Source organism: Trachinotus anak, unplaced genomic scaffold (genome assembly GCF_046630095.1).
Source record: "Trachinotus anak isolate AG129_WGS33_773 ecotype Australia unplaced genomic scaffold, CSIRO_AGI_Tana_v1 ptg000007l, whole genome shotgun sequence".
NCBI classification, from domain to species: domain Eukaryota; kingdom Metazoa; phylum Chordata; class Actinopteri; order Carangiformes; family Carangidae; genus Trachinotus; species Trachinotus anak.
Window position 1 is genome coordinate 25978037 of NW_027273858.1, and position 27145 is coordinate 26005181.

At 41.9% G+C, this 27145-nt stretch overlaps 2 protein-coding genes across 3 annotated transcripts; both read left to right on the forward strand.

Annotated features, from left to right (window-relative positions):
* Nucleotides 1–354: 354 nt before the first annotated feature.
* LOC139623407 (rap1 GTPase-GDP dissociation stimulator 1-B) lies at nt 355–15402 on the forward strand. The gene is made up of 14 exons (XM_071481639.1): nt 355–720; nt 3958–4062; nt 4622–4744; nt 5513–5638; nt 5984–6112; nt 6317–6442; nt 7149–7292; nt 7924–8055; nt 8483–8617; nt 8926–9051; nt 9323–9462; nt 9679–9805; nt 11173–11301; nt 11448–15402. The coding sequence occupies exons 1-14, from the start codon at nt 708–710 to the stop codon at nt 11573–11575; spliced, it is 1683 nt and encodes a 560-aa protein (XP_071337740.1). The 5' UTR covers nt 355–707; the 3' UTR covers nt 11576–15402.
* Nucleotides 15403–16093: 691 nt separating this feature from the next.
* On the forward strand, nt 16094–26539 carry galm (galactose mutarotase). Of its 2 annotated transcripts, none has more exons than XM_071481640.1 (9): nt 16094–16218; nt 16786–16979; nt 17861–18015; nt 20670–20783; nt 21093–21185; nt 23082–23163; nt 25029–25179; nt 25279–25453; nt 26112–26539. In XM_071481640.1, exons 1-9 carry the CDS (start codon nt 16166–16168, stop codon nt 26187–26189), a joined length of 1095 nt encoding a protein of 364 aa, XP_071337741.1. In that variant the 5' UTR covers nt 16094–16165; the 3' UTR covers nt 26190–26539. The 2 variants fall into 2 exon arrangements, with proteins under 2 accessions (XP_071337741.1, XP_071337742.1); XM_071481641.1 differs by having other exon boundaries at nt 16189–16446; nt 16754–16979.
* The last annotated feature ends 606 nt before the right edge of the window (nt 26540–27145 follow it).

Sequence of the window (27145 nt, forward strand, 5' to 3'; positions counted from 1 at the left end):
CAGTTGAGTTCAGTGAGTTTTAGTCAGTGAACTTATAGTTGAGTCCTTTGCTACTTCAAGCTGTTGTGCTCCATTCAGTTCAGAACAAAAGCTGTCTCTGAGGTTAATACCTGGTCTTTTCTAACTATTATTCTATTAAATCTTTCTGTAAAATGGAGAGTTCTGTTTTTTTCTTACAGTGTTTTAAAATTTAATAAAAATGTGAGTGAGAAAAATCTGCCTAAAATATATATTTATATTTGGATCACATTCAATGATTTATATTCCCAAAAACATTTCAGATATTCAGTTCATCATGTTCTTATGTACAGTAGTTGCTCTGACATACAATTTTGTCTGAACAATAAAACTTATTTGAATTTGTGAATTGAGAAAGAGAGAGAGAATGAGAGAACAAGGTGGGAACAGAGAGCCAATGAGCAAAGAGAGAGAGCGCAGGCGCAGTGGGGGCAGGGAGGATGGAGGAAGAGAGAGAGAGAGAGAGAGATATGGCTAATGGGATTGAGGGAGCGAGAGTGAGGAGTAGAGAGAATCAGGCAGAGTGAGAGACAGAGTTGGGGTACACCTGACCTTAAAAAGGGAGGGGAGCTCCTTTGCTAGCCACACACGCACACACACACACACACACACACACACACACACACACACACAGTGCTAGCAGGCAGAGGCAGTGAGCCAGCCAACAGAGAGCCTGCCGACCAGCAGCCATGACTGACGCCGGTGAGTAGCTTCATATCCAACATCCAGTGTGGTTGTGTGATTGTGTGATTAGGCATCACACACCAGGGCACGTGTGTATTTCAGTGTGTGTATGAGGGCAATAGCAAAAGATAGATAGATAGATAGATAGATAGATAGATAGATAGAGTCAGTCTCTAATACACAACACCTGGAAAATCATTGTTTCCAAAAAAAAATGGCTCCTTTCTCTGTTTTTTTTTTTTTTTTGCATTGCATTGCATCAAATTTAAAATATTTTCATCTTTTTTGGTGCAAGGCGTGGAGCTGCACCACTCCCCAGTCTCACACTCAGTCCAGACAACCCAGCAACATCAAGCTGTTTGTTTCCCTGGCCAGTAAGAGTGGTCTGTTTAGCTCGGAAGTGCAGGGACAGAAGCTATTCTGTAGCCTCTGGTTGTCACGCATTACAAGCTGAAGACACACAACCACCCAACAACCCAGCCTCATCAGAAATTACTGCCGCTGCCGCCTGCTTTGCATCTTGCTAACTGCTGTTGCGAGGCATGAACCCCACAGGAAGAATCGTATGTTTGTTTAAAAATGATCACAGGGGTGAATCAACAGCTCTCTGACAGTCTAAGCACCACTGAACATAAGAAGCTTCACAGCAAAGGGATTTATTGCTGGACTGTTGTATTGGATTAGATTGTGCACTTGCTGCTGATCAACCCCCTGCCTATCTGTATGTTTTTGTAAGTACATAGGCCTCTATCTTTGAATATGTGGAAACATGCGGAGTAGCTGAGACACTGTAATAAGCACCCTGGGGACTCCCTCACAGCACTCTGTGGGACTGATTAGTAAATTGCTCATCTGCTCTCTCGTCAAACACACATGGACACATGAACATGGTCTGTCTCTCTCTCTCTCTCAGACACACACACACACACACACACACACACACACACACACACACACACACAAATATACATACTCACAAGGACGTGGGGGTTAGATCCCAACCTTGCAGACTGCCCCCTCCACTCAGGCTATTTTCATTCGACTTACAACAGATTAGCTGTGGTGATTACCATCTGCAGGTCTCTCCTCACTGTGTGTGTGTGTGCGTGTATTTATTTGTATGTAATGCATTGTATTGTATGTTCATTTGTGTAAGTGGTTACTGAAGCTTGTGTGTGAGCTGCCAGCAGTGGAACAAATACTGAAGATGTTTCGGGTTGAACGGCTGGGACCAGGCCAAAGTAACTGTGATCAGTTTATTCAGTTCTTTCACCAAATGATAACGTCAGTATCGGACAATGCTACAAAACCCAGATTACAGCCACCAGTTATTCTCATTTCCTGTTTCTGCCAATGGAAAATAGGGTAAAATTAAATTTCAGACAAAAAGAAGTGTTTATGGAAAATAATGGTGGTTGAGGTCAGGCTTGGATAATGTCAGGGAAAGCTCCTGCTTCATCTTAATGACAAGGCAAACATGACTGCAGGGCTCAAAGATGAGTGTAGTTGTAGTCGACCTCCACACATTTACTTTGTGCCTTGTGATGTAAAGGGTACAGTGCTTCCTGTAAGTGTTTGTGATGATGCTGTGAGTGCTGGTGGAAAGGTCAGGGGTCACAATAAACATAATGTTTCTTTTGCTGGGGCCCATGAGTATTTAAATAAATTTACCATAACATTTTTATGGAAATCATTCATTTCAAGATGTTTCTCATGTTTCATTCATCTCAGGATGAAACCTTGAATCTATAGCAGTTCTAGAAGAATGGTCAGGGTCAGCACAGTTATCCAGCATCATTCCCTGGGGTATCTGTATATACATACCAAACTTTATAGTATTATAATTTATATCCTTGCTAGTAGCTTTTGAGACCTTTTGTCCTGGACCAACATATATTGTAGAGATAGAGGACTGTAGAGGGCTGTTTCCAAAGTACAGTGATTGAGGAAGCTTCTTTGCACTGATTAGTCTGCATGGTTTTAATATACAGGCTCAGATATCATGATGCAGGCTACTGTTGTATTTTCTTTCTACATACCATGACAGGTATAAACATTAAGCATATAACAGTTTTCCCTTGGCCTCTGTGCTCAAATATTTACATTAAGCAAATGTATTACAGTAGATGTCAGCTATTCAACAATAAAGCAGACATGTTATGTATGCAGATTACTTATAGAGCTTTGCTATCCCCTTTTTTGCTCTGATCATGGAGTCTTTGAAGTACCTGTGGATCCTTAGTATTTTTATACTGGACTACTTACAGGTACACAGTGCACAAACAAGTCAGTGAGTCTAGATTAAAATGGTTTAATGGTTCAATCCAGTTTTTGTGCTCCTGTATCACAACTTTCCTCACAAATGGTTTTTAGTTATTGTCCTATGTAGTGTTATATGTAGTATCCACAGAGATATTGGAGAAGTGTGGATGTGTGGAAGAATAAGATTGAAGCAGACTCTCTTCATCTCCACACATCAACAAAAAACTATAAAGTATTTTAATGAAGCACCGTATGGTGTTGTTGACAGATGGCATACCCAGAGCACACTGTTTGGTTATTACCAGAGGACTGAAGATGGATCAGGCTCTGTAAATCCCTTGATTGGCTTTGATACAGATCCTGCATACTGGTGTGGACAAAACATAAACATAAAACATCATAACTGCGTATGTCAGTTCAGCACACAGTGACTGATTCATGATTCAAGACCAGTTGCTGGTGTCATTTACTCTGACCTAATGGAAATGACAGTGAGACAATTACAATCCACATGCTGCTGAAAAAAACACAAGAGACCAGGGAAAAGTTCAGAGAACAGAAATGAAATACAGTGTGTTGGTTTAAAGTCAGCAGCAGCAGAGTGGAAACCCAGTGGACCCAGCAGTGCTGCACAAGAATGGATCACAGGCTCACAGCTTAGATCCACAGCTGTGTGGGAATCAGCTGACTAGACAAGTCCCATCATATCCATGCAGATGTGCAGCACAGCCAACAATATCCTGACACTTCTCTCTGTAACTCTGCTGACAGCTAATGATGGTGATTTACTCTTAGATATTTTGGTCTATTTATCCAAGATTTAGTATTCATATTTTTATTTAGGGGGGGTTGGGGGAGACTTTTGTAGCTGACATATTATTAACTTTTATTGCTGTTGTCTGGCGGTGGTGTGTGTGTGTGTGTGTGTGTGTGTGTGTGTGTGTGTGTGTGTGTGTGTGTGTGTGTGTGTGTGTGTGTTTGTGTGTGTTACAGACTCTCTGAGCGAGGCACTAAAGGCTATCAGTGTGAGTACAGAGTTGATTGAGGAGGAGCTCAAGCCTCATTTGGACACAGTGCTGGCTTCTCTGCTGGAAAAGAGTAAGTCATGTGACACACCTGCACCATCCCACACAGCATAGCTCTGATGTGCAAGTTAGACTGAACAGGCCATGATGGTTTTTCCTCACTGGGTTTTCATGGTGCTTTGCCTACTGTCATCTGCAGCTCAGTCTCCTCACTCTGCAAGTGAAGAAGGTTATGTATTACTATAAATAAATATTCATGGTCCCCAGAGTCTTCTGGGGAAGATGAATGTGCTCAGGAAATGTCACAGCAATACAGAACGGTAAGGCTGCTCTGCTCATGAAGGCACCTCAGCTGAGCTCATGAGGGAGGGACATGTCTGAAGGTTGTTTCCTTACATTACTGGAATTTTGTGTGCAAACTGAAAATTGGTTGTCAGGGTGACACAGCTGACCTATCACGTATTACTGGGTGAAAGTGAAAGTCTGATGTTGACAGTAGAGAAAAGGTGAGGAGGCCACCACAAACATCTGTGACAGAGTCATAGCAGAGCTTCACTGTGATCAGCCAAAGCTAACTCCACATATTTCTAGAACAGGCTGTGATATGATATCCTGCCGTTGTGTGTCCACAGAGAAGGATGCTGCAGTTGAGGTTGCCAGAAGTGGGATTCTACCCACACTGGCTCAGGCCTTACAGAGTAAAAGCAGCCTGAGCTGCCAGGTGGCTCTGGTGGTGGCAGAGATGGCCCGTGAAGGTACAGTAGGACACTGCTACACTGGTTATCAGTTGTTATGTTCTTGGAGAACAGAAAACAAGATGAAATAGTGGAAATGGTGATAAAATACAGAAGGCACATGGAAGTTGCTTCTTCATAAAAGTGAATAATTTGTCATTACATACACTGTGATTAAATACACTGTAAATCTACTGTGTTGCTCTGTTCTGTACATATCCCATACAGAAATGTAATATAGGAAATATGTCCCTATATCAAGATGAATGTTGCCATCTATCGCCTTTAAAGGGATATATTATCCTCACATATATTTTTATATGCTATTGCATGTTACAACCAGGTGTGTTAACAATGCAAATTGATATGACACACATATAAAAAATCTATATGCTACATATGTTTTTCTTATTAATTTCTCATTACTTTCAAACATGTCTATCTTCTCATTCTGGGAAGATAGACATGTCTGTCTGTCTGTCTGTCCTAGAAGAGGGCCTGGAATGTTCTCCACACTCTGCAAAGCCCCTGTAGGCAAATTTGTGATTTGTGATATTAACCTGTATAAATATATTCTGATCTTTGACTTGATTTTAAGGAAATGATGATAATTGATGACTATTTTTGATTATATTTCCACCCCCCGATGTAATCTGCTGCTGTAGTAACAGACTACATCACAGCTGCATGTGCTCACAGGTACCATTGGGGTTCAGGGGGAGTTGAGGAGGCATTTAAGGGAAATACCAGAGTTCAAGAGGTAAAATCTTATTCTTGTGTGTGTTGTAGCTGCAGTCAGGGAGCCATGCATTGAGGCAGGCCTGGTGAAGATGCTGGTTCCCCATTTGAAAAGCAATAACCCGGAGATGCTGCTGAACACTGGCAGGGCCATTGGACGCATCTGCTTTGACAACTGTGAGTTGGTGTGGCGGTGCTGGCTCAGTCAGAAGGGTTTACTGATGATGAAGAGTGTGCTGATGAGGCAGAGACTGTTCTGTTGAAGGTGACACAGAGTGACAGACTGCAAGTCAGTCTGCATCTTTAAATAGGTGTATATGGCTTTCATTTTTTTATTATCACTCAATTAAATTTGATGAATTGTATGCAGTTATAAACCAGTGAAGCCATGACATAAAACACTGGCCTAGAAGAAATCATTCTTTTTCGCATAAAAAAAAAACATGACTATAAATTTTACTTTATATTCTTCATCACTTCCCCTGTCTCTCTCTCTCTCTCTCTCTCTGACCTCCCAACCAGCATACCAACAGGACCAGCTAGTCCAGAGCGGTGTAATCCCCAGACTGGTGTCTATAATGAGGGAGTATCCAGAGAACGATCCACTGGTTAACGTTTGCCTGCTGGCCCTCTGTAACCTAGCTGACATGGGTGATTATGTAGTGATTGTACTTGTTATAGTAATTTTATCCTTATTGGTTGTGAATTAAATCACATCACAGCTACCTCTCTGCCCTTTTCATTCTTGGTTCTGTTTATGTGTTGGTCATGCGCTCTCAGATGTATGATCACTGGTAGTCAAGATTATTAGTTACCTCCGACGCTGTCCATAGTTATAGACCCCTGTGTTTGCAGACTCTGCGAGAGAAGCCCTGGCAGAGTTGGATGTGGCAGATGTTTTGACGTTCCAGCTGAAACGGGCGCCTGATGCCGAACGCCGACATGTCATCCTGGAAATCCTGGGCGCACTGGGCGAGAGTGGTAAGACCCTGTAGGGTGCTTCAGGAAGGAGGCTGGGAGAGGGAGGAAACTCTGGTTTCATCAGGACTTGATATTTTAACTGAGATCCATTTGGAAACCTCTCATGTTGGGACTGATGAAGTCAGATTTTATCAGAGATTTTCACGACTCTCTTTACTGAGGTCGCCTTCACTTTAATGTCATTGGCTGTATAAAGCAACTGAGGTTAATATTGTAAATCACACCAGCAAATTTCTGTCTGGTCATTTTATCCATGTATTGTGTATTGATTTTTCATAAAATGTGCTGTATCACAATGTAAACTGGTGTCACAATGTAAGATTACATACATTCCAGTTGATATACACACCCCCACTGTCCACTCTGCAATAGAGGAATGCACAATTCAGATTATCTGGGATAAAAGCGCACAATAACTCATAATACTCATTGATCACAAAGACACACAAAAGACAACTGTTCTCTAGCTTCATAAGCAACAACAGTGATTCAATCTGGACAGCAGGCAGCTTTTCACTGAATCTGATGTGGTCAAAATGTAGAAACACATTCCTCACATCAACTTGCTCTTAAACAGTATAATACAAAATCCTGATCCACTGGTATAATTGATTGTGCTTTCCAACATGAAATTAGTTTTTATCTCCTGTTTTTTCATAATGTTGTATATTTATTGGAAGATGACCTGGTTGTCCTGCACCACCAGATACACTGAAGCTGCAGTTTGCAGAGTCAGGAGTACCAGAGGCTTTATCAGAGATGATTCGGGGTCTGCAGGGAGGTTCTGACCCCCATGACCTCTGCAGCATCAAGATCGCCTCCAACCTTATTGTGTCCCTGCTTTTGGGAGGTGAGTGCAGGTCCTTGTGAATGTGTTTTTTTTTTTGTTTTTTTTTTGCCTTTTTCATGTCTTTCCATCCATCTTCCACCTTGTTCACCTTCTCATACTTTACTCTAAGTCAAAGAAATTCTCCACAATCAATGTGCAGAATGTGATGTGACAAGTCTGGTTTAGGGAATTAAAAAAATTCTGTGCATGTAATAGACTCATTTCATTTTCAGCCTCCCAGTTCAAATAACACTGACTGTCATGTCTTGTTCTCTATCACTGCGTCCATGCAGTCTGTCTGAATGCAACATAAATGTAGTGTGGGCTAAATTTCATCAGCTGTCAGCTAAAGAAAGAGAGAGAGGAGAGGGATAGAGGTAGAGGAGTGCGGAGGGTGTGGGCTGGACATGACATAACAAACCAGCCAGACAGGTTGTTTATAGTATTATCACTGCTTTCTGCCCGACTTATCTCGACAGAGTGACCATTCTGCGTGATAGTGTGTCACAGGCAGAGGACAGACCATTATGTCTCTGTGTGTCTGGAAGCAGACGTCTCAGGGCTGTTTTTATCACTGGTTTGTTTACCCAGAGAATATGCAGCAAATCATCCTCACATCACCCACCATGTATTATCATTGTGTCGGTGGCAGATGAGTCCATGCAGAAGTGTTTTGGTGAGGGATCAGGACTGGTCTACCAGGATGTCCTGTCCTGGCTGCAGAGCTCCAACACTCAGCTGCAGCTGTCCGGAGCCTTGGCCATCGCCAACTTCGCCAGGAATGGTGAGATATTTGTCACAGACTGTAAGAGAAATGTATCGTTGTGCAGCTAATGTGGTATATGCACATAATAATCTTAATCATAATAGTGGGTCAAATAACTCTGCATGGTGTCACACATAGCTAGGTTCTTACAGTGCATGTGAAAAATCTGGGAACAAGTTCCTCCAGGATCCTGTAGCCATGTTTGAGACCAGCACCTAGTGGACATCAGAGGAACTGCTGCTTTTCAACATCAACATGTTGCCTTAGACACCAACAGTTCAACTTGTTAAAGGCTAATTTTAAAGTAAAACAGTATTACTTGGAAAATTAAATTGAGTTTGTGTGAGCTGGGATTGCTGGTCTACTCTCTGAAGTGATGTGCTGACATGTAATACAGTATTCAGGTTTTGAAAGCATCTTTGCTGGCCTCCTGTATCTCTGTCAGACAGTAACTGTGTGAAGATGCTGGACCTCGGCGTTGTTCCTCACATCCTGACTTTGCTGGAGCAACATGTCGATGAAGGAGATGTGTCTGTTCAACATGCCGGGCTGAGTGCACTGAGGAACCTGGCCATTCCTGGTACTGATCAGAGTGAAACAGTGGAGATATAGTTCCACTGATCAAATGTCAAATTACTCAAATGTTTAACACTGTTACTGGACAGAGTGATACATGTTCACACCAAGAAGCTCACAACATGCACCGTGTCATCTACCAAAACTCTACTGAAACAACTCAGATGGGTTTCTAATGTCCAAAAATATATTACATGGGCCAGTGTGGATGGTAGAATTGTCCTGAATATGCAATTTGCAATACATGCAAACACAAACACACATAGCATTCACACTGAGGACGTGCGTCAGTACAACACCTGTGTGTTTCAGCCACTAACAAAGTGCGGATGCTGGAGGATGGGGTGACTGAGAGGATAAAGACCCTGCTGCGCTCTGACATGCCGCCAGTCCAGTTCAAACTGCTGGGTACACTCCGCATGATGGTGGATGGACAAGGTGAGTTTAATAATTCATGCATGGAACTAATGGCATTCAGGATATTGTAGAAGAATCTAAGACTGCCTATGACTCGAGTTGCTGCAGCAGCATGTTCAGGCCAAAATGTGAATTTCACCATTAGGTGTCTAACAGGTGTCAGTTTTAATGGGAGCCTCTGTAAATGACTGTGTATGGGTTTGTGCGTGTGTAGGAGAGAATCAAAAAGGTTTCTGATTTTGTTCTCCTCCATTAACGGTTTTCCTTCCCTCTGCTGTGCTGTGTGTGTCAGAGGAGGCAGCCTTAGTGCTGGGGAGAGATGCTGTGCTGCTGGCTCGGGTCATGGAGTGGTGTGAGGCCAAAGACCACGCAGGGGTCCGAGGAGAAGCCAGTCGCCTATTGGCTGCCTTCATCAGACACAGCCGCAGCCCTGTGAGTCAGTTTGATCTGAGAGTTTACACAAGTCTGAGCAAACACTCAGAGTTTCTTCTTGGTAGTCACACTAAGTCTGTTTGAATTTAATGTGATGTTTATGTATACGCATGCACACACACACACACACACCCACACACACACACACACACACACACACACACACACACACACACACTGACTATCAGTGATGGGCTGATATCCTCTCTCTGACAGGAAGTTGTTCGTGCTGTGGCCAAAGCCGATGGGGTTCGCCACCTCATCTCCATGGCAACAAGTGAGCATGTCATCATGCAGAACGAGGCCCTGGTTGCACTGGCGATAGCGTCCGCCATTGACCTTGGTAAAGCAATTTCAGAGTCTATGTAAAGTCAAAAGTTCTGGGCCAGAATTCAGCAGGCATCTCAGAGTCACCACTACAATATTTGACTTTATCTAAACGTGAACTCTCAGTGAGGTTGAGGAGTACACATGTCAGCCCTGCCTGGAGCGTCTGACAGGTTAGAGCAGCTCTGCTGAAGGAGGAGCTGGAAAAAGGACCTTAAGCACTAATTAGGACTGATTTCACCAGTCTGAGATGTTTGCTAAATATGGGCCCTGATGTCATAATGTAACATAATGTTTATTATACGTTTAAAGATACAGGAAAATCTAAATTGTGAATTTGTAACTATATTGTGATGGTGGTCTTCCATCAGGTCATAGAAATATCATCAATAATTGTAATTTGCTGCAGTGTTGTGTTTTTACTTCATTTCTTTTTCCTTGTTCAGACACTGGGTTTGTTAATAGTTGAACAGTATTTCATCACACAGACAAACATGGCTGAATCTCAGGATGTGGCCCTGGCCATCACTCCTCTCTGCAACAAATGTAATGCAGTGAAATACAGAGCTTGTGTTGTCATTCGTGGATTGTTGCAATGATTTGGTGGATCTGCTTTTAGGTGTAACCTGCAGATACACTATCAGTGTCCACCTCAAACTAACTTTCCATTTGGTTCCTTGTTGTGTTGAACTTGGTGACAACTGCTGCTACAGTTTTCAGCTGTGGCTCATTTTGGCTCAGACATTCACACAGTTTATGACTGAGGGATTCTCCTGTGACCTCTTCTCTGTGTACACACATGGAACACACACGGCTGTATTGTTCCTGACTTGACATGCATTTGATCCCCTTTGAACTCCCATGTTTAAAAGGGAAGAAAGATTAGCTCGTGTGTGTGAGTAGCAGTCAGCATCACAGAGGTTGGACAGCTCCGCCTCAGGCTCACCAGTGTTCGTTATCGGCCCAAGACCTAAAATAGATGCTGACACATGTCTGTATGTTATTGTAATGTGTGAATCAGAAGCAAAGAACCACCTACACACAACAAAGCAAGCAAGGTGTTTGCTTGTATACTATCAAACAAACACAAAAACACTGCAAGGGAATGCAAGAACTAATTAAGTAATACACACATGGACCCTTGGGGCCACTCTCAAGATTCAATTAAATAAAGCTAGAAATGATTTACAAGTGCAGCCAGATGCAGTCAGTGTACAACACCAAGGAACACAGGACTAACCACTTCCATCTACTAATGAGGAAGCTGATGCATCAGTTAGCGTAGATGATGTGACATATTCAAGTCTGGAATGGAATTGTGTACATTTTTGCATGTATGTTCACTCATATGTGTTTGTCTGTGGGTTTGTGTGATCACTGCAGAGTCGATGAAGGATCCGTTTGGGGAGGCGGAGCTGCTGCCCATGCTAAAGAAGATGTTGGAGGATCCTGTAGGGGCAGTCGAAGTCAAGTTCAGTGCTTTAGGTCTCATCTGCAGTCTGGCTAACTCCAGTATGTGTTCACTGAGTGTAGACTGTTGTCCTTTAAAACACTGGTGGACACACATGTACACACCACTTACATTCATACTTCTGCTGCTGGTTGCAACCCATCTCACTGTTGTATCTCCTCTTCTTTCTCACCCTTGTCTGCTGCAGGTGTGATGAAGGAGGAGTTGAACTCTGTGAATATGAAGGAGAGCCTCAGTAAACTGACAGATCATAGCAGCAGTAAACTTGCCTCACAGGCCAGCTCCATACTGGCCATCCTCAGTGACACCAGCTAAACCGGCTCACTGCAGCAACAAGGATCTCATCTGCTGAATGGATTTCCCCAGCTTATTCAATTACATGCTTTAATTCAAATAATTTTACTGCACAGGTTTTTGCTAAATATTGAATTGGCTTCTAAAAATGTCACCTATTTTGTGGCAATCACTTGTTTAGTATGCACATGACTAACACGCTGTGCCCCGAGTAGCAACCTCCAGAGGCTGCAATGTTCACAGGAGGAATAGACAACATGCTGTCAGATTTTGTACCCTCAGCAGAAGGAGGGCTGAAGGTGCAGTGTTTGGTGAGTGTTGGCCTAAAGGAAAGTGCTTCGTTCAGTAACCTGACATCAGATTTGGACATTTTCTCACATACAAATGTACAGTAAGTGTTGAGTTGATGGTGGCAGTAGTTACTGAAAATCCAGTGTTCATTTTTCAAATGACCTTTTCATGGAACAGAATGTTGTTCAAAGGAAAATTATGACAATCATATTCTCCTTTTAATGACATTTGACACTGGCACTAAACAGGAAAGTGATAGAGGCAGCTAAGATCTGGTTGTGGCATCATTCTGCTGATCTAGTTTCCTCTGAGCAAAGTGGTGGGTGGAGGGACTGACATCACCTTCTTTTGGTACCACAGATAGAGGATCAAAATTATTTATACCTATGGGATGCAAGATCCCCTTAACAGTTTGGTATAGACTGAAGTTTGCACGGGTTCAATCCTTCAAAGCAGCTATCAAACTTTCAGTTGTGGTATCTGTTCCTTTAGTCGCTTGTATCATTTCCTTTGTTTGGTGTTGTGGGTTGTGAACTGAAATTGTATTTTGTCAGACTGTGACTGACACAACAGCCAGCGACCACTACAAGGTTCAGCTGCAAGTACATTGTGTAAAGTTCAGGAGTCTCAGAAGATTCAGAGATTTACTAAAATGTGTTAAAAATGCACCCAGGATATGAACAAAGAACCTGGCAGCAAGTTTTCTAAAAAGTGACTTGAACTTCCATGGTCCACTTACTGTATTTCCCTCGGAGCTTTCAGCTGTATCTAATGGCCTTCAGCAGTGGATGGCATTGGTCTGCTGTCATGGAGATTGTTCAGTTGTTGTCACATGATCTAAGCATGGGGGAAAAACCTGACTGTGTTAAATAACTGAATCTAAGGTGTCAGCTGCTGCTGCAGAGCAAATTTTCACAAAACAACTTTGTACTTTGTAAAGTTCCTGTATTGTGCAGCAAAATTGTTTGACTTAAAACATTCTGAATGATTTTTAATTTAAGTACAAATAAAATCACTGGCTGAGATTGTTGATATAAAAGTGGAGGTACGGTGCTTTGGGCTTGCTTTCTCAGTATCCTCCCAAATCAGTGGTGCCAAATTTATTTAAAGACTGAGGTATTTTTGACTGAAGCCTGGTCCATCACCAGAGTCTTTACAACATAAACAGCTAATCAACAACCATTCAAGCAGTCTGTATTCACCACTGTTGTCCTGAAGAGTAGAGTCAAACAAAATAATTAAGGGAGCCACATTAACAAGCAATAAATCTGCATGACATGGCCTAATGTAGTCCCTGAACCTTCATGGTATATTGGATGTTGTCTATCTCAAAGGGTCCTCCTGTAAGAACTGTAGGCCACTGTACATACGTTGGGGATGTCTATATGAATGTTTGTATCATGTTACTGTGCTAGCAGGAGTAGATCAAATTTTAAAGATAGTATATGTAGAACAAAATCCTTAACTGATAGCTCCAACTAAAGGTGCTCTTTGCATCTGTACATGTCAGACTGAAGTGCTCTGATGTCGCAAACATTGTTATATGTGATAGATGGTAAAGATCAGATAGATCAAGATGGTTGGGTTGATGCCAAATTGGTGGTGTGAGAAATAGGAAAACAGTTAACTGACACTGTTGCACCATATCCATGGTGCAACAGTGTCAGTTAAAATTATGTTTAATTTAGTTGAATTGAACAATGGACATTATATGATGCATCCAAAGCTGTTTGTATGTTTCTGCTACTGCTACATATCCTGAACAGCTGTACAGCATTAACAGCTGTTTACTTAAGAGTCCAGAAGAAACATTGCAGGTTCAGCATCAAACCTCATTCCTTTAAGCAACACTAGTTTTAATTCTAGTTTTGCTTCTCTCCTGTCCCTCCCTCTCTTTCTCTGAAGTTAGCAAGCTAACCAGCTAGCCCGTCCCATCTTGTAATACTGCTTTGCAATTCTGAGTCACTGTAGCGTCCAGTCTTCCCTCAGTTCAGCATCAGAGGATCAAGAAATAACACAGCCCTGAGGGCGTACCTTAACCTCTTGTTAATGCAACCATGGCTCAAGTTCTTTGCAAGCAGCCATATTTGATGGCAGAGAAAACTTACATATTGTACCTTTAAGGGACAATTCATATATGTCAGAGCTTTAGGGAATTCCAGTCTGCTGGTTGTATTTATGTCTCAGATGTTGAGCTGAAGCTGATATGACATGAATGCAGCATTAAGGTTTTATCACACCAGAATGTAGGAACCAATATATTACGTTTGAATTGTGGCGTTGCAATTATTGGATGCATTCAACTTGGCAAACCTGTGATCAGGTTAACCATGAGCAGCGGCGGACTGAACTCATCTAAAATGGGTGCAGATTCACTGACCGTGGTAAATAAGCTGTGTGAAAACCATTTTATTTTAAACTGTTAATCTCTGGCACAAAAAAAACATTGTCTGTCTGCATCTGCTAAATCCAAGTTACAAAAACATTCATATTAGTATTTCCTCATCTTGGGTTGGTTTGGGCACATAAATGACTCGGTTAAGTTTAGAAAGGCATTGCCATCATGGTTGTGATTAAAAGAACCCACTATAGCTTCTGTCTAAAATCACATGTGCGGGAATCTGTCCAAGCCGAGGTCATGTTTACATTAAACCTGGAAGACCTGGCTGCTGTGCTGCACTTGCAGGATTACTGAGGAGAGGAGTCTGTGGAGGAGAACGCTGGGAGAGATCATGATTGAAGCATTAATTTCTAATTATTTGCAAATACTGTGACCTGTCATGATCTGCAGTGATTAGCAGGTGAAATGGTTTCTGCAAAGAGCAACAGGCCACGGTGTCAGGTCTGCAGCAGGCAGATCACTACAGACTCTAACTATGTTTTTGACCAGAAAATGTTTTTATTTTGATCTGAAAGGGATGATGTGTGTTAGTGTATTGTTACATTCAGAAATGTAAAACAGATGGGTGTGGCTACAGGTGCGACGGAGCAGAGCACAGAGCACACACCCGTGGTCAGAGGTCCAACACACCCCAAAACTTTTAACCAGAACAGACAATCAAGCACAGCTTTTCAGCCTCATTATAAGTTCAAGGATGACTGGAATGAGTGGAACAGCAATAGGCTGGGGGGGGCTGTTATTTTCCATCTAACAGAGGAATCCTATAGAAGCACAATATGAAGAAGCCACACACACACACACACACACACTCACACATACACACGTGGAACTGCAACCATTAAACATTTGTATATACAATAATTGTAATACAACACCCGTACGACCATGCCCTCGGCACCGCAGGGTGCATTTATAGTTCAGTAATCACAGGGGAGGGGAGAGCATGTGTGTCCTAGATAGTATGAAGTGAAAAGTCTGTCAGTGGACATAAGGAAACAGCTTTGTTGTAATGTTTCATGTAATATCTGTATTGATATATATTCTGTGTACATAACTAGATATCATTTAACATTTGTGGACAAATCTGTATATTTTTCAGGGAGGGCAGAGTTTCGTTCTAGAGAGAGCAGAATAAAGTTAAACAATGTCTTCCCCACATGGTGTCTGCAGTTTATTTTCTGTAATTCTCAAAACTTGATTTACAGATTAAAATACTTGTATCTTTAAAAAAGAAATTCTGATCAGATTTGAAAGTGCCTTTGTCTGTTGTTTTTATAAGGACAACCACTTTGAATGAAAGGTCTGACTTATGTGTGGCTAGACGAGACCACTGATTTCTTACTTGGTGGTTGTTAAAACACAATCATCCAATGTGTTGATTATTCCAAGGAAAAAATAAAATCCAGGGGTTCTGTGTTTTTCAGTATATTCAGCCACATTTCAGTGAAACAGTATTTGAAACAGAGGAAAAGTGCTTGATTTTTAAACATGGCCATCACTTCTATTGCAGAAAATTAAGCCATGTCCTCTGTATTCTGGGGGATTAGGAAGCGTTTACACCCCACAAAAAATTTAGTACACAGTGGACATTTTATGAACTGATCCCAGTATTTTTTTTTCTCAATATATTTAAATGTGTCTACTTTAAGGTCAGTAAATATAGAATGATTTTTCCACCCTTATTTAATTCATGTTTGGAAATTAAATGTATATGTTTATATTTATATATATATATATATATATATATATATATATATATATATATATGCATAAAATAATGAAACATTTTTATAGACTTCATTTGTCAGGTTCTGAGCTGGAACAGGGGGTAGGAACTGCAGCGTTTCTAAAATCAGCTGTCAGGCTGTGCTGAGGGTGTAGCCCCGCCCACTCAACGCGTCATCATAATAGGAAGTCGGATGTTACAGACGCGTCGAGATCAAAGTCTCAGGAGTCGGTGGGGTGTCTGGGGGTGAGAGACGTGCAGTGAACCTCTTGGTAGCTGTCGATGAGTCTGAGTCGCGGATTTTACTGTGGAGACGTTTAGGTGGTGATCAGTTCCGTGGTTAGCAGCCAGTTCACTGTGGTGTCCACACGTTTGGCGGTTTTGTGTGTGTACCTGTGTTCGTTCACATGAAAACACATCGTCCGAGCCTGTAAGATACATCCATGTCTGTATAACAGGCCTGCCTCCATGGATGTATTATAATTAATATTATATACATCCATGCCTGCCTCCCACAGCCTTACAGCCGTCAGCCGGTCGCACTGCGCCCTCAGTGGTGACAGAAGTTAGTTGAGGTCAGAAGTAACTGAGGCTGGAGGAAGTGTGACTCAGGATGCACAGTGGCCTCATAAACTCTTCAGACCCCTTCACTTTACTGTGTTGTAGATTTCATTTTAAATGGAGAAAATTGCCATGTTTGCCAATGAATATCCACTAAAGTGTGGAGAGCAGCCACTGGTGCCACTGTAAGTCATAGGGAACTTCTAACTTTAATGTTAAGGTGACTTTCTGTTCTGTTTTGGTTGTTGGAAGGTCTAAGATGACTGAGGTGAGCCATCAGCCATGGGGAGAGGTGTCCGGCCTGGGCAGTGTGGACCTGTGGGTCCTCCAGTCCCCCCAGGTGCGGGTGGAGGTCCTCACCCTGGGTGCCATCCTCAGGTCTGTGTGCAGCAGAGGGAAGGGAGGTCAGATGGAGGACATAGTCTTGGGCTATGACAACCTGGAAGGTAGGAGGGAATATAACTGCATGAGCATGAGACTTCAGGAGGAATATGAAAGACAAATTAAATGATTGAAATGATAATTTAGATGTGTTCGTGTAGGTTTTTCCGATAGATCAGAATTAAAGAAGCACACACAACCTGCAGCCATTAAACATTTTACACACAGTTTACAGTAATTCTAATAAATATGTAAGGAAGCCAAGAAAGGCCATACTCGCCAATAATTTTTTATGTCGTTATCTCAAGATAAAAACTAGACTAGAACTAGAAAACTCATTTTTGTTTTCTTGAGATAATAGGGTAGTTATTTTGTGGTTCAGGTGGGAGCCTGGTGTTAACCTGTGCTGGGAGCCTTGTTGCTCCAGGAAGGAGGTCCAAGAAAAGACAGCTCCAGGTTGCAGCTGTGCTCGGCTGGTGCTAGGAGCCTTGTTGCTCCCACAGAGAAGAGGGCCAGGGAGAAGAGAGAAAGAGGGAACAAAAGAAGGGAGCTGAGTCTTATTGGTCTTCTGAAAAATTGTTTCCCCCTGATAATATCTTGTTGTCTAGAGGTAACGGGATAAGAGAATATTTGTGAGTATGGCCTTTCTTGGGTTCCATAAATACAGTTTGCTGTAAGTGGTAAAGTGTGTATTTATGGTGTAGTTTAAACTGCTGCATTGTGTCACACCAGAACAACAGTGTTAGCTCAGCTGTTTTGAGTTTGAGCAAAAACATTTTAGGCAGCAATTGAACAGAGGAACATTGAACACCTCATAAATTCTGCTCCACAGAGTCTTTATAGTAATACTGTGTGATCTGAATGTGGTAGAGCAGTAGTGGCACATGAGTGTGAGCCAGGCTTCACTGGTGGAGGTGAGGAGGAGTGACCTGTGTTGTGTGGTCAGGTTATGTGTCAGATAAGCGGTACCTGGGAGCTGTGGTGGGCCGCGTGGCCAACAGGATTGCTCGGGGACGCTTCACAGTGGAGGGAAAAGAGTACCAGCTTGATATCAACAATGGGCCGAACGCACTGCACGGAGGGCTGCGCGGCTTCAATAAGGTAAGACTCAGTGAAGGAGTTTGTAAAAATCTTTTTGTAGAACCCGAGTGAGATTCCTCCCTCTTTGTACTTGTTTCACTTCCCAGTTGCAGGTAAGCAAGCTTTTGTAGATACAGTCATAACATGAGCTGCTGCAGTATTTTAGTGTAACCTGTTATTTCATCAGGTTTGCCTGAGGCATGACGGTCTGTCCTAACAGATGGACCTGTTTGTGCCCTTCATTTCCCCTCATTAGTTTTCATTCCAGTGTAAACACATAAACAACTCACATAAAGAAGAGTAAGTGAAATGAGCATCAGTCCAGAGAGGACAGTTTGATCAACACCCAGACAAGATTATCTCCTTATTACCAATAATCATTTCCACTGTTGGGCTGTGCTCTCACTGTGCTCTGACTTGTTGCCACTAGTCTTAAAATGACATTGTTCATACCCAAAGGAACAAACATCGCACTGACCTACAGCTTCTTATTGTGGTAAATCACAGCACACAGGCATCATACAGATGCTGCTGGCCTTTCATCTGCTTTGATCATAACCATCATATCATTTATTTAATGTTTCTCTGTTGAGCCATGTTAGCAGCTCTGTGAGGCTGCATTTTAGCCACAGCAGCACTAGCCGAGCTAAATGCTACGTTTTAATCCTCAGAGGGACAGCTGTCAAGATGTTTCACTTAATATAATATTAACCATCATGATTTCCACTATCATATATTGTTGTACCATATTATACTATCATCATCATACATTACGATTATTACTGCATTGCCTGAATATATGCGTGACATTATATTCTATTGCAATCTTATTACTATTACTATTATTATGATTATTATTATTAATAATAATCATAATAATAATAGTAGTAATAGTAGTAGTAGTAGTAGTAGTAGTAGTAGTAGTAGAAGTAGTAATAATCACAGTAGTAGTAATATTACAGTTATCAGTATTATTATGTCATTGCTGTCATTTTTACAATTTTTACTGTAATGTCTAGGTTATCATTACTATGATACCCATAAGAGCTATCATTGTTATTGTAATTACTATTATTAGGATACACAATAAACTCCCACTATTCTACCACACACACACACACACACACACACACACACACACACACACTTACCTAAATCTTATTTTATGTACACTTTGTCTGTTATGTTCTATGGTCACAATATCCTCTGTCTTTTTGTTTCCTCTGTTTCTCACTTTATGTTGCACAATTTTTAAAAAATAAAGAAAAAAGATGTTTCACTTCAAATGTCAACCTCATGGTGGCATTAAAGCAAAAAAGGATCATTAGAATCATAAAGATTCATCATCTGGGGACCATGAATGACTAGACCAGATCGTGTGCCAATCCAGCCAGTAGATGTTGAGATATTTCAGTCTAGACCAAAGTGGAGGATTGACCAGCAGACTGATAGACCCCTTACCCTGACCTCAACCGTAACTAAATGTAAACTAAATATAATTTATAAAGAATACAACTGAACAGTTAATTGAATTGATGAATATAAAATAATCAAAATAATTAAACAACTCCAGAGACTTTTTTTGGTGTCCTGAGCTGGGACAGTATTTTACAGCGCCGCGCCAGAGACAGCCTGTACGTCCCAGTCTCGTGGACATAATATCTCGGTAACGCCTTGACAGAACTTCTTCACTTCTTGACTCAAGGACGAACTGATTAGACTTTGGTGGTCAGAGGTCAAAGGTCAAGGTCAGTGTGACCTCTCAAAACACTTTTTAGCCACTACTCAAGACTTCACACAGCAGTTATGACAAAATATCACACAGATGGTTAATATTATGACTCTGGATTAACAGGGTTGTGATCTGAAACTAGTCTGAGTCATGGAGGCAAACAGCCGCGAGGCAGTAATTCTAGTTTTCTATTTCAAATGGGTAAAATCTTATTTCCCTGTAGAGTTGTGCGCAGTATATTGATGGACTCAACCTCTCCGTGCCCCTCTCGCTCTTTCTCTCTCTCACAAACACATCGACTGTGACAGTCAGATTATGTAAACACAGAGATGTGTTTGTTCATATATAGAGTAGGGAAGTGAGATCAGATCACAAGGTCACTGGAGACGTACTTAAATGTCAGGTGTGAACTGAGCTGTCGACTTGTCAAATAGAACAAATATAAAGCATGAGTATAAATATAATAGTATATTTTAAACAGTAAACTTGATTGGAAATCATAATTGCACCAATTGTATTTATAAATGACACCAATGAAGAATTATTACTGGGTGCGGCAGCAAAGACAGAGCTCCTCTTAATGTTATAACAGTGATAGTGGACTGTATCTGTAGTCCGATTCCTTTACAAAGCCACAGTACTTTTAGAAAAAAATCCACTGTTTGTGAGAGATTCCTGCGACCGTCACTTTGAATTTTGGTTAAAAAGAGCAGAGCTTTTTATTGATGAAGCCTCATGTTAATACAAAAACAGAAATGACTCATAGTTGTGTATCTGCAGGTGTTCCTCTTGCACCATCACTCCACAGCATGTAGCTGCATGTGTGCTTCCTGTAAATGTAGTAGTAAATGTATTTAGCATTACCAGTTATTGATCTCTTGTAAAAATGACTTCTTCCACATTAGAATCTCATACTGTGTAACACTGTGCATGTGTTTGGCAGGCGCTCTGGCTCGCTACAGCGGTGGAAGGTGGTGTGCAGCTGAGTCTTACCAGTCCAGATGGAGACCAGGGTTATCCTGGAGAGGTCCAGGTCTCTGTCTCCTACACCCTACAGGTAAACACACCTGGTTCATTACTTTACATTACATTGTTCTCAGCTGAGGTTTGCTTCTGGCTGCAGAGTTTTAGCTCATGGGGGATTCAGTTTCACGTTTAATTAAGAAACCAAACAACTTTTGGTGAAACTAAACAACCAGCGATGAAAAATGACAAAGGTGGTAAATGTTGAGAAATTAGAGTATTTGTCACAAACTTAAAGGTGAACAACTTAAAAACAAAGATTTACACAGATGTTTTATTGATTTTGAATATAAACAAATGGCTTGCAGATGTGAGTTCAGTAAGGTCTGAGTTGTGTGTTCAGGGGGAAACACTAACTGCTGAATACCAAGCCAGGTCGACCAAAACCACCCCCATCAACCTGACCAACCACTCCTACTTCAACCTGGCTGGACAGGTAAGAGCTCCTGAGCAGCTGTGATCCTCTCATCCAGTGAGTCAGTCATGTGTCTGCTGAAGGAAAGATGGAAGAAAAACAGGAGGGGAGAGAAATATAGAAGAGGGCTGGAGGAGAGAATACAGGGAGAGATGAGGTTTGTTTAGTCGGTTAAGGTAGATCAGTCAGTCAGTCAGTCAGTAAGTCAGTCATCAGTCAGTCAGTCAGTGTTTTTTTATTCAGGAAATCTCACTGAGTGTTAACTCAGCAAGAGACCTGAGAACAAATTACATAAACACAAGATCACAACAAGAAAATTCATTCACTCAAAACAACCAACATGCACACGCACGCACATGCACACACACACACACACAAACACACACAAACACACACACACACACACACACACACACACGCACACACACACACACACACACACACACACACACACACACACACACATACACATACAAACACACACGAAATATAGCTTGATGAGTGTCTCTTAGTTCAACTAAGTGAGTCCTCACTGGAAACCAGCCTGTCCCAGTTCGGTTGGTATGAGGAACTTTATAAGCTATCCTCACCTGTGACCTGTTGCCATGGTGATCAGCTCTGAACTCAACTGAGGGTGTTAAAAATGTCAGCTACATTGATAACAAGGCCTTATGAAATAAAGACACAGGTGTGTTGATAAGACTATTAAAATATGAACTGGTCTTTTTTATTTATTTTTTTAAAAACACAAACATTTATTCTTTAGCAGCTAATATCTGTGAAGCTATAGCCTGATATTACCATAGAACTACAAAAATTATTCAGTCGGTCCTGCAAGAGTCAAGCCCTGCACACTAGGTGTGTGTCCATTCACCTGCTTAACGTACAATTTGAAATTGCAAACTTAAAAACGAGTAAAGAAAACACATGAATTTTGAAAAAGAATTTAAATGCTTGCATGAGGTGTTTTTTCAGCAATATTTCACAATATTTAAGTGGAAATACTTTTCACATTCAAGTCGTGGCGCCTGCCAGATCAGGCTCCAGGAAGCTGGTTCCAGCTGAGAGACAGACCACTGGAAATCTGTCATCATGTGTAATTGGAGCGATATCATGAGAGGAGAAAACACAGCTTTATTCACATAACATCACTCAGTGGAAACACAGACCATTCGCAATTGTGTTTTATCAACATTTCTAAAGCTCACAATGGAAACCCAGCTACTGTGAGCACTAAGTTTATGGCTAAACCATGGTTTCAGTCATAGACCTTCATCTGCAGGACCTCACACTATCACATGTCTGTCTGCCTAGTGTGCAGGTGACAGTATTTAAAATGACAGTCCTCATTTGTAAATACAAAAAATAAAACTTAAGTGTCCCTCTGACCTTTGTAACAGCAGCTATAAAGCTGAATGACAGAAGCAGCATTTTAAACTGGCTGGCTGTTGTTGTACACACACGATGACCTGTCTGACAGTCAGGATAGAGTACAGAGCAGGTCAGATCCGCCCCTCACTCCTCCTCAGCTCCACCTTCCCATCCAAATATGTTTTTTTCTGGTTTAAAAAACCGAGAAGGTGACGGCGGCCTCAAAATGGGCAGCTCACAAACCAATGGGTGACATCACGGTGGATTGACACTTGGTGATGCAGGAAAAGATGAGCTTGGGGGGCGACTGGGGGAAAGAGCAGCAGGTGAGAGTGGAAGGTGACAGTTGAGACAGAGACTGATGGAAAAGTCCGAGGACATCTGGTGGCCAGGTGGTGAACGACAGGACTTGGTTTTAGGGTTAAGGTTAGAATCAGGTTTAGGTTGGGGTTGGGGCGTTTAGCTGTGATGGTGGAGGTTAGGCTGAGGGCAGGAATGCATAATGAGCATCCTCACAAGGACTGAAATACTCATGCATGTGTGCAGGGTGCAGCAGATATCTACGACCATCAGGTGTCCATCAGTGCTCAGTCCTACCTGCCTGTGGATGACACATCAATCCCTACAGGTACAGTGTTTACATCATGAGACAGAACCCAGCAATGAGGAGTGATTCATGTAGCTGCAGTTTAAAGTCTGTGTTTATGTGGAAAGTGTTGTGCTCCGTGGTGCTCACAGTGAATCGGGACAGTGCAGAATGGTATCAATAATATTTGACCATTTCTACATTATAAACATAACAGCATCTGTTTTGTTGTGGCCTTGTGTAATAGTTGATTCTGGTTAAATACACCAACCACAGAACTGATGGGAAAGTAACCACAGACACCAGATTTAAAACTCCAGAATACTGCGACATACACAGATTTACCTGATGCTGAGAGGCTCAGTCAAAAAACAGGCATTATATGTGTTTTTGGTTTCCCCTCTTTCAAATACACAGTGCAGTACAAACCTACTGGGAAAAATCAGGAGGTAGTAGTTTTTATAGACATTATGCTTCTTTATGTTTTTAACTCCACAGCAGAATGCTCTTCCCTTCTAACCTCCGTGTATCTGGTTCCTGTTGTCTTTGTTGCAGTTTTATTTTCTGTGTAACTGTCTGCTCCTCAGTTACTTTGTGTGAATGACTCTGTGGGCTTGGTACAGTATGAACTTTAATTATGGTGTATGCTCGCTGTAATGCCTGTTAATACAGACGTGTGGAAGCATGAACACTTGTACTTTGGGTGGGAGTGTGTTTCTTCATGCTCTGTCAGACAAACATTCTCATTACTCTGCAATTAGCTTTGGTTTCCCCTGGAGACAGAGGAGCTAATGACTGTCTATTTATATCACAGAATCAGTGTTACAATGGAAATCCACCTCAAACCCCAAATTAGAGCATGACTTTAAAATATGGAATCAATTCTTTGTCATGCACAGTGAAAATTAATGGTTTGTACTCAGCACTTGACTCCCACCCTGTGTTTCCTGTCTGTTACATCCACAACAGAAGGAGAGTTTGAGGGTGAGATATCCACACTAAGTTATATTTACAGTAAATCTGTATTTTTTTCCAGTTCAACCGTCAGTTCAGGCTTAAAATGGAGATCTCCAAAGCTTTTGCAAGCAGTGATGTGAGCAAGCTAGTGAGGGCTGTGAGGCGGTGACGTTAAGCAGGAGCTTCAGTGCCTGTCACTGTAGCCGAATAGACACAGATCTGACGTCATTAACGTGGATTTATGATGAGTTTGTCAGATGATGCCACAGCATTTGAAAAATAATCATTTTATCGCTGCAGTGCAGCATCTTGGGAATGACTGCAGGTAAAATGTCGCATCACAGGGAGCAGGAGGCTGGGGCCTCATTGATTTCAACAGGAATGGAGCATCTGTGTGGAGTTAGAAACACCTGTAAATATAATAAAATCCAAAGGAACTTGTGTCGGTGCTCGGTTATCATATGGTAGGAAGAAATCCAAACAATTGATAAAATCATGCACACAGGTGAATAAAGTGTGTGGTAAAATAATATTTTAAGGAGGACTAATTGTTAAGATAAGACTTGTAATATGGGCCTATGACCTTTAGAATAAAAGCTAGTCAAGTTATATATGGGTGTTAGTGTTCAGTTAATGTCATTTGTTATTTATAACCACTGAACAAAAGCGTAGACCAATAACCTGCCAGAAACACTTGAATCCAAGTCCTCTCCTGTGTGCAGTGCAGGTGTGAGGTTGACACTGTGCATGATTAATGCATGATGTCTCTGTGAGGATAGAGTTAAGACTGGACGAGGTTTTTAAAGATGGAACATGCTGTGACTTGCTTGTTCTCAGTCTAGAGGGAGAGATAGGAGTGGAGTTATAGTGTTTTCACTGTTTCTGAAATCTAATTCTGCACCTTCTGAATTCCCCCTAAAGATCCCAACCAATAAGTCATGTATCCACAGGAGAGATCAGAGCAGTGGAGGGCACGCCCTTTGACCTCAGAAAGCCTGTTCTGATTGGCCCTCAGCTGAAGGAAGTTCCATGTCTGGGGTTTGACCACAACTTCTGTCTGTCATCACCCGGAGACAGCTGGACAGAGAGACAGGCTGCCAGGTTTACACTTACACACACAGTCACACACAGCAGCACACAACAACACACATGCCTTAGTCTTTAATAATTCTGACAGAAAAAATTCTTTCTTAACCTCAGAGTGTATCACCCGGCCAGTGGGCGTGTCCTGGAGGTTTCTACTAGCCAACCAGGAGTCCAGTTCTACACTGCCAACTTCCTGGATGGCTCCATGGCAGGAAAGGGTGGGGCTAGGTATGGGAAGCACAGCTCCTTCTGTCTGGAGACACAGAATTGGCCTGATGCTGTCAACCAGGTATGCTGATGATGATGATGATGATGATGATGATGATGATGAGGATGAAGATGAAGATTAAGAGAAAGTCATACAAAGCTGTTGTGTGGAGAGATGTGTTGTTGTATTTGGTTTCATGATTATTAAGAAAGCTTGTGTGTCCAGTCACTGGAGACCAGTGCCTTGGTTTTCATACAAAGTAAATGAGGTGGTTGTAAAATTCTAGTGTTAAAAACTAGTGTGAGGACAGCTAGTGCAGGAATGTTATTTATCCCCAGATTTATTTATTTAATTAGATAAAAGAAAGATTCTATAGCATTCATGTTTAACCTGAGCCATGCCACACAGCAATGATACCAATCAAATTGCATCCACACAGGGTTAGTGGTAAACAGCTGTTTGTAAAGCAGTGGTAATGGATCAGTACTTGGTATCTGCCAATACACAAGCTGAGGTATCAGTTTCAGAAAGGAAAAAAAATGGTATCACAACGGTGTGTCCAACACCATTTACATAACCTTTTGGTTTCTCAGTATCTCAGCCTGACAAATCTTCCACAACCCCATGCGGTTCTGACCTCAAGGTTAAGCAACCCTGGTTTAGTATGACTCAACTTAGCAAAGTGTTCTACAACTCACAACATTCACTGCCTGTGTGTGCGTGCGTGCGTGCGTTTCAGGTTGCGTTTCCTGACTGTCTCCTGCGTCCTGGTGAGAACTACCAACATGTCACTCGCTTCACCTTCACCACTGTCTGATCTGACCTCGAGCAGCGGGGGGATACAGAAGAAAACTGGATAACTTAGTAGAAAATGAAGTCTGTTGATTAATTGTACATATCAGCTTTTTCACTATAATCATGCACCACAGAGCTCAGCAGCCTGGGCCTTTCTCAGTGCTCATTTCCACGGTGTAACTGTGATTCAGTGCAGATTATTTTCTTAATGTGAATAACTGTCTCAGTGCTGTGATGAGCTCTCCAGGCAGAATAATGGCAGCTGCTCTCATAGTGCAACCTGACCAAATTTGGTCAGGTATGATGTGGTTTGTGATGTGAATGATCCTGTGCCATAATTCTGACATTAAACTAAAAAGTCATTAAAGCTTCCTCACTCAGGCTGTTTATTGGTGTTTGTTTGGAAGTGTCAGATTCGTCCCTGTGCATTGAATCCATTGTAGTCCACCTGTCCTATTTGTGCAGTATCAAGAATTGGAGAGCAGTCAGAATGAGGCTGTACACATTATTTATGTTATGTAACACTGCACTGTGTGCGAGTCTTCACCTGTGTGTGCTCAACATTTTTACATGAGCTGAACTATCCCTCGAGTGTTAGGTTAGGAGGCTGTTACAGGTGAGAGGGCATCCTGCTACTCTGCCAAGAGACATATTGTGTTGCTATGGCAACCTCTCATCCATCACTCAGAGAGGCTTTTAATGGCTGGGATTTCATAAAACATGGTAGAAGTTGTGAGCCTTGCTGGTCCAGAGCTGCAGAAAAGAACAGAAAAGCGATCCCCATCACACAGTGGCTGTGCGTCTTCCTGACATCCCACATTAGACTGTAGGAGCAGAGTGTGAGACACACATCACACTCAGTATCAGGACGCTGCTGGATTTCATGCAGGGAGGAGTGAGAGCTCTGATTCATAGTGGTAACAGTTTCACAGACACCGAGAGAGGAACACTGACATCCCCACCCTCTCACTGTCACTG

Excerpts from the sequence above, each read along its gene's own strand:
- LOC139623407 (XM_071481639.1), top strand. Across the intron at positions 4,063-4,621 it reads GGCTTCTCTGCTGGAAAAGA|AGAAGGATGCTGCAGTTGAG; the intron begins GTAAGTCATGTG and ends GTGTGTCCACAG. Across the intron at positions 8,056-8,482 it reads CGCCAACTTCGCCAGGAATG|ACAGTAACTGTGTGAAGATG; the intron begins GTGAGATATTTG and ends TATCTCTGTCAG.
- galm (XM_071481640.1), top strand. The coding sequence starts at position 16,166 with ATGTTACAGACGCGTCGAGATCAAAGTCTCAGGAGTCGGTGGGGTGTC. Across the intron at positions 18,016-20,669 it reads GGCTGCGCGGCTTCAATAAG|GCGCTCTGGCTCGCTACAGC; the intron begins GTAAGACTCAGT and ends TGTGTTTGGCAG. Across the intron at positions 25,454-26,111 it reads GGCCTGATGCTGTCAACCAG|GTTGCGTTTCCTGACTGTCT; the intron begins GTATGCTGATGA and ends CGTGCGTTTCAG.